General features: G+C 30.9%; 2 protein-coding genes and 1 long non-coding RNA gene across 3 annotated transcripts in view; 2 read left to right on the plus strand and 1 right to left on the minus strand.

The window, feature by feature from the left end:
- Positions 1-2,671, plus strand: part of LOC107648766 (vacuolar protein-sorting-associated protein 37 homolog 1) — a gene marked incomplete in the record, with an annotated part of 3,211 nt that extends 540 nt beyond the window's left edge. The window contains 6 exon segments of the mRNA XM_016352587.2: positions 1-100; positions 195-282; positions 1,801-1,840; positions 1,940-1,986; positions 2,084-2,204; positions 2,311-2,671. Coding sequence (XP_016208073.1) covers positions 1-100; positions 195-282; positions 1,801-1,840; positions 1,940-1,986; positions 2,084-2,204; positions 2,311-2,471 — 557 coding nt within the window.
- Positions 2,569-7,345, minus strand: part of LOC107648765 — a 17,418-nt gene continuing 12,641 nt past the window's right edge. The window contains exon 2 of the mRNA XM_016352586.2: positions 2,569-3,262. Coding sequence (XP_016208072.1) covers positions 2,895-3,262 — 368 coding nt within the window. The 3' untranslated portion in view covers positions 2,569-2,894. The remainder of the gene's footprint in view (positions 3,263-7,345) is intronic.
- LOC110263334 lies at positions 5,280-7,344 on the plus strand. The gene is made up of 2 exons (XR_002348775.1): positions 5,280-5,741; positions 5,835-7,344. It is a non-coding gene; the product is annotated as an uncharacterized LOC110263334 (long non-coding RNA).

The raw sequence follows: 7,345 nt of genomic DNA on the forward strand, positions 1-7,345 counted from the left end.
CCGCTTCCTCCACTGGCTACGCTTCTCCGAGGATACACCCTTCGTCGCATGTTCCGCCTGCCGAAGCTGCCGGCGTCATTGCCGCCTTGAAAGACAAGAGGTAAGACCTCTCTCGCTCCATTTTGTTTCTTGGGAATTTAATTTGCATCTGAATATGGTGTTCTTAATGGTGTTGTTCTTTGTCAATTTATCAGTATCGACGAGTTGAGGAAGATGTTGTCCGACAAGGATACTTATCAACAGTTCCTAAATTCGCTTGATATGGTCAAGACTCAAAATAATGTGAGTTGAATACATGCTTTCTCTCTAATGTATGGTAACTTGATGCCTCGCAATTTTGTTGCTGCCTTGATTGCTTTTTATGTTAGTAGGTTTTATGGAAGTGGCTTAGTGCTGCTTCTACATTATGTTGAGATAGTTTTTTGTAAGTTGATATGAAAATATTTGTTTCAATGTATTTGTAAGGGCTATGAAGAGCTACTTTGTTCCCCTGGCAGTTTAGATAACTGTCTTTTCTGACCGGCAATTTCTTCGGGTACCTTCCAAAGAAGTATATTACCCTCTATGGCATATAACACATCAAATTATCACATCTAATCAATTGAACATGTAGTTAAAGTTTGGATAAAAATAAGTTTTGGAGTATACATTAAATATACTCTAGAACTATGCAAGTATTTATTAAGCTCTATACTTCTATAAGAGTAGAAATAATGCGATAAGTTAATTGTTTAGGATTCAATTCAAATATAATACTTCGTATTCGAATAAAATTGCAAAGAGATTTATTGGATGCGTTAAATGAGTGATAAATAGATTTATCATAGACTAATACATGACAGAATCACAGAAGGTAACGTACCTCTAATTTTCGGAGGGAACCAAAGCATCTCCCTGATTGATTTTTCATTCACTTCAGAATCTCTTTGCGACTATATATCATGCTGAGACAGTGTTTGGTTTATTGTCTTAGTATACCTTGATCTTTCTAGTTTTGGAGAGTATAAGCATGAAAAGAGGTGATATGCATTAACGTAATTTTGAGAAATTCTACCGGCATGCTGTTATTGGGCCATTCTGCATTTGGGATGAATTGTAAACTGATATTACAAGCTTTAGAAGGTTCTTACCATATATACCATTTGCCTCTAGGGTTCATAGATAAAAGCATCACCCTATGCTTTGTTGAGGAGTATTGCATGTTTGGTGTGCCAAACCCTATAACTAATGCTAGTTGTCTATGACTTACAGTCTTCTACCATTTCAAAATGTGATTTTGATCCAAAAATGTATTTTAACTTCTTTGTTCTTCCTTCAGAGTTACCCTTAATATATACAGTTAGAAGGACAATCATTAGTTTCCTGTGTTTTTGGATATATTAGGAACATTCTATGAATAAGACATCTATTGAGATTAGTGCCTCCACCATGTGCTAGCTATAATGGGGGGATTGGCACTAAATCCGGTGAGTACATATGTTTGTGCAGTCTGCAGCTACTAGTACTGAGAATTTGAAATTCATTGGTGCCATACTGGAATGGTAGCAATATATACTGATTATTACAGATCAATGGTCAAACAGTTGCCTTTATCATACTAATCTAGAAAACTTCGCACAATTGGACAAGTGGTTCCGTCCAAATGTATTGGATAAGGTTTAGCTGATTTCTATTGATCTATTGTTCTATAATCTATACAAATCTTTTCCTCAGGCAGTTTTCCTTCTGTTGCTGATGCTTGTTTAGTTGTCTTTATATATGCTTATGTGTTAACTTTTTATTGTATATTTATTTGATCAGCTGAAAGATGAACTTTGCAAAGAGAATTTGCAGCTAGCGGGTGAGTTATATTATTATTTATTATTATGATGTGCTGCCATTTGATGGTTGTGCTGCAACTAAGTATTGCAGAGCATCACAAATTTTCTGTTTAATGCAGAGGAAAATCTAAAAAAGGAACCTCGTATAATGGAACTCAGGAATCAAGTAAGATTGAAATCCTATACTATGGTTATTTTTGGGAAATTTTATGGTAATATAAAATTTCCCACATAAAATTTCCCTCCTTACTCCTTTATAACAGAGTAGCATTATTCGGACAACTGAGTTAGCTGCTGCTAAAGAGAAACTAAGCGAGCTTGAGAAACAGAAAGAAGAAATGCTGAAGATGAATTCCCCAGCATCCCTTATCCACAGGATTCAAGGTATGATTTCAATTGATAATTCGACGCAATAGATCACAAACTTATTACTATTGAGACGGCTTCTGGTGTTTCATGAATTTGACGAAATTAAATTATTATTTTGCAGAGTCTATGAATAAGACAGATGAGGAATCTGAAAATCTACACCAGAAAATACTCGACAGAGAGATTGACCTTGCATCATTTTTGCAGAATTACAAGAAGCTACGTATCGCTTACCACCGTAAAAGTCTCATACATCTTGCTGCCAAGACATCAAATATATGAGCACAACATATGGAATATGAAAATTAACTCTTGTCAAAATTGTATTCTACTTTGTTACTTTGTTTTCATTCTTGTCAATATATCTGGAAATTGATCAATGCTGTTTGGCACCAATTATATTAAATTTATAGTCGTTTGGATAGTGCCATCCGTTACAGATGGGGAACATTATAACAGCTCGCTCTTTTTTTTTCTGTTTTTTTTTTATTATTATTTTGGACGATGAAACGTTATATAGCTTGAAATTACTAAATTTTCGGTATATTAATTTCTTTTTTATTTTATTTTCTTGACACACGCTAAACACTTTCTTGCAAGAGTTTATAAATGGGAAAGGGAGTTACCAAAAAAAAAAAATGGGAAAGGGGAAAATAACAGATAACGAAGGGAAAGAAATGGGGAACAAAGAAAGTACATTGCCATTTATTGGTAGTGGCCTCGTTGTCCTTGTGCATCTTTGTATTCAGAATCAGAGTTATCGGTGTCCGGCTTATCACACATAGGAGTCGTATAATACAAAGGTTTGAGCAAGTGTTTGATCAAACCACGATACATGGATGTTGGGCGGCTGAGCTTGATGCCGGAGTTTCCACCACCAAAGTCAGTAAGGATATTGCAAACATTGTCTGGGGATGACACCAACCTCACTGTGCACCCCTTCGTATACAGTTCCTTGCCGTTGACATACTTGTTCACGGTTATTTCGTATTGCCCCAACTCATCTGTAGCGTCACTTGTATAATACACAACCCTGCTTCTCTTGTCCATGCACGTTAGAGACACCTTGACTCCTAATAGTGCAAAGACAAGAATTAGTATAATAATGAGAACGGTGAAAACTTTTTTTTTTCAAAGATAATAATTTTATTGCAATATGCACAAATGTCAAGTATGGGGGTCTCCCAAAATTATAACAAATAGCTATTAATAAAGATTCAGATAGAAAGGGGAAAGCGGTCTTCATCTTCTTCCTTCTTCTTCACTTCGGCGACTGTAAGCCCCATATATTCCAAAATCTTCAGCTATCTTCATAGTTTCGGATAGAATTTCCCCAAGCTCTTGCCTTCTATTTTCAAAAATGTTTTTTTTTTTTATTTTTTTTTTAACTTTATTCTTTCATAAAATATAACAGAAAATATTGAAAATTAAAATAGAAAACATTTGACAGACCAAATAGGTCTTGTTACCGTTTTTAGAACCAATAAACTTGACAGTATAATATCCAAAATCCAATATTCTGAGAACTAGAACAAATTGGCTAGTTCAGGCCGATTAATTGAAAACTGGTTATTTAGCTGGTCTAGTTCGGGTTTAAAAACCTATTGTAAAAAATTGGGCATACGTCATTGCTTTCTCTTTTTCTACGCTTTTTCAACAAAAAAATTTTTGTTGTAGAGCACAAAAACTTATTAATATAGCATAGAAATTTTTGCACAAAACATAAAAATTTTTACACAATATAAACTTATGGATATAGTATCAAAATTTTTGCACATAGCACAAAAATATTTGCTCATAGCACAAATGTATTTTGTTGATTGGATGGGTCAACATTAAAAAAACCCGATTTTTGGTAAAACAATTTTTCAGACATTATGCAACTGGAATTTGCGAAAATTGAGAATCATGGTTGACTTTGTATTAACGAGGTGGGTCGAAAATATATATTACTACACAGTTATTCGTAAAAATCTTTGATATTTTTTTGATGAGTTTAATTTCACCAAAATATTTTAAAAATATTTTAAAATTAAAATAATTTATGATACCATTATTTTTCATACCCGTATAATTATCCACTATATTTAATACAGTAAAAATAAGTAATCAAATAATTACCACTTTTAATAATTATTCTCCAAGAATCAATCCCAACCACAAGTTTTACATTCATTCTCCTTTCATAAACCATTGTCCACCATATACTCATTCACTATGTGATAAATTAATTTAAGACGAACATGATTATGTCACCAATATTTCATCATATGAACTAATTATCTATCAGTTATCTCTTCTCCAAAAATCAGTTCTCTCTCTCACTCTCTAATATATCACATGATCAAATCTTATGTCTTAGGAACCAAGGAAGAAAAGAGAGATAAGAGCATGTGGTAAATTAACATAAGATAAGCTTGATTATGTCACAAGGATTTTATCACACAAGATAATTTTTCACTCTTCTCTTTTTTCTAACTTCGCCTTAGTTTGATATAGTTTTTAGTTTTTAAAAGTAATTTATGAAAATTAACCATTAAAAACTAATGTTTTAAAAGTTGTAGCATATGTATTTAGTAAATAAAATTAAAATTGGTTTTTAATAAACATAAGTAAACAAATGTATTTAGTAAAATAGTTTTTAAAATTTAAAAATACTATAATATACATTAGGTGCTTTTAAATTTAAAATTTAAAAATACTATAATAGTTTTTAAAATTTAGATATTAATTAATGTATAAGACTATATTAGCCTTTTTAATTTTAATAAGCACAAGTCAATTTTAAAAAATTCTCTTTAAGTGCTTTTAAAAGCATTTTTAATTTTTAAAAATTGCAAGCATAAATATATGATGAATTTTTTAATTTACTAAATATAAAATAAGGTGATTGTGTTTTTAAAAAGTGCAAAAATTACTACAAAAAATTTTATCAAACTAAGCTTTTGACTCTCTCTTACCCTTCCTAATGCCTCAAATGCTAAAATTTATGTCATAATTAGTAAGAAAGAAGAGTGAGATAAGATCAAAAAGAAAAAAAAGGAAATTAAATGAAACATGTGGTAAATACCTAAGGATAAGAATGATTATGTCATCTAAACTACATCACTAACTCCTCACTCTCCTTCTTCTAACCTTCGGCCATCTGATCATCATCTCATTTCATCACATGCTTAATTTCTGTCCAAGTTATTAAGAAAGAAAAGTGAGATAAGATTGAAGAAAGAAAAAGGAAAGAGAAAACTAAAACTCCACCCTTATCTCTCCTTGTTCCCAACGTTTCCAATCCTTTTTCCTTTCACCAAATATTCTAACCTTTCACCACTTATTACTCTAAGTTATCTAGTAAGAAGAAAAGAAACCAAAGAGAAAGAAAAAAAAAAAGGAGAGAATGACCGAAATTGAGAGGATGAAAAAGAGAGCATGAACACTCAAACCTTCATTCAAATTCTTCTTCCATTTTCAAGAACATAACCTCTCTTCTTAAGAATCCAAGTTAGCCCAATAATAACTCTCATTATCTTCTTTGTTTTCCATCTCAAGATCATCAAGGTGAGTAAGGAGAATTTTTCCTTTTTCTTTCTCCTTATGTTCGACAACTTTGTGGTTCCAAGAAGGAATCATGATTTTATTTTTCTTGCTTAGACAATTAAGCCTAGGAGTCTCTAAAGATCAAGGATACATCACTTCTAATAGTAAGAACAAATCTTCCTCCTCTCTTCTTGTAAATTCGCCCATGGTCCTTCTATGATCCAAAAAGTTGTTTTGATGGTATCTTGTTCATAAACCATGTTCTAGTATTCTTAAGAAGTTCATACATCAAGAATCCAAATTCATAAGGGAGGTTGTTGTGATCATAAGGATTAAAGGAGTAAACTTAGAAGCACTAACAAGGAAGGTAAGGGTTAGGATAGTTAGAAAGCTTTTTCTTTGGATAAAATGCTTCTATTGATGTTTTAATGATGTTTTGATGATGGTTAATGATGATTTTGAGTGTGCTTGATGACGCTTGTATGATGAATGAAACATTAAAGTATGTTGATGATGGTTTATATGAATTTTTTATGGATATATTTGATGATGTATGATGGCCGAATTATGTATGCAATCTTGGGGCTAAAAAATATGCATGGTTTTGTAAAAGATGAAAATCAAGAGAAGAAATCATAAAAGGATGCTCATAATATTTAAGAAAGTAAAAGAATGAAAGATTAAAAGAAAGGGTCTTAGAGACTTGAAAATGTTATAGAAGCATATATGTTGAATATGGAATGGAATATGTTACACCTCTATATTTTTGTGGTTAAGTCATACTTTTACATAGGTTGAAAATCAAGATAAGAACTTATAAAGAAGTTCTTAATAAAATTAATTAAGTAAAAGATTGAAAGATTGAAAGAAAAGTAGTTAAAAGAGTCTAGGAGAATCATAAAAACAAAGTTGATGTCCATGTAAAATATATCATGCACCACACTTGGTTTTAAAATGTAACTTGGAGTAAAAAGTGGGCTAAAAGTATAAATAACAAACGACAATGTTTAAAAATATGACCATAGGAGTCCTAGAAATAAAAATTTAATTATAAAAAAATGTTAGTAGAGTTTAGGAATAAAAGTGTAAATATAACAAGATAAAAGATAAGGGTCAAAGATTAGGGATAAAATGGTAATTTAGGCTAAGAGGATAAAAGAGTCCTTAGCAAAAAAATTTAAGATAAAATAGTAAGTTGGGAGTCATAAGGGACAAATTTGTTATTTTTGATAAAAAAAAATAAAGTTAGGATAAATGAATATGGAAAATAAGGGTATAATGTTCATTTAGATAAAAATTAAGAATAAACTAGTAAAATAAGGGATAAAAAGGTCATTGCATAAAAAGTTAAAGTTAGATTAGATAATTATGAAATATAAATGAAAAATAGTCATTTTGAATAAAAGAGAATATTAAAATAGATAATTTAATATAAAGATAAAATAGTCATTTTGATAAAATAGGAGGTTAAAATATTCAAAGTGAGAAGTTAGGTGCAAAATCATCATTTAAGAAAAAGTATAATGCTTAAATGGTAAAATTGAAGAGGAAAGGGTAAAACAATCATATTATAAAATGTTAAGGATAAGATGGTAATTTAGAGAAAAAGAAATATAAAATATTTT

The sequence above is a fragment of the Arachis ipaensis genome, chromosome B06 (assembly GCF_000816755.2).
Source record: "Arachis ipaensis cultivar K30076 chromosome B06, Araip1.1, whole genome shotgun sequence".
NCBI classification, from domain to species: Eukaryota; Viridiplantae; Streptophyta; class Magnoliopsida; order Fabales; family Fabaceae; genus Arachis; species Arachis ipaensis.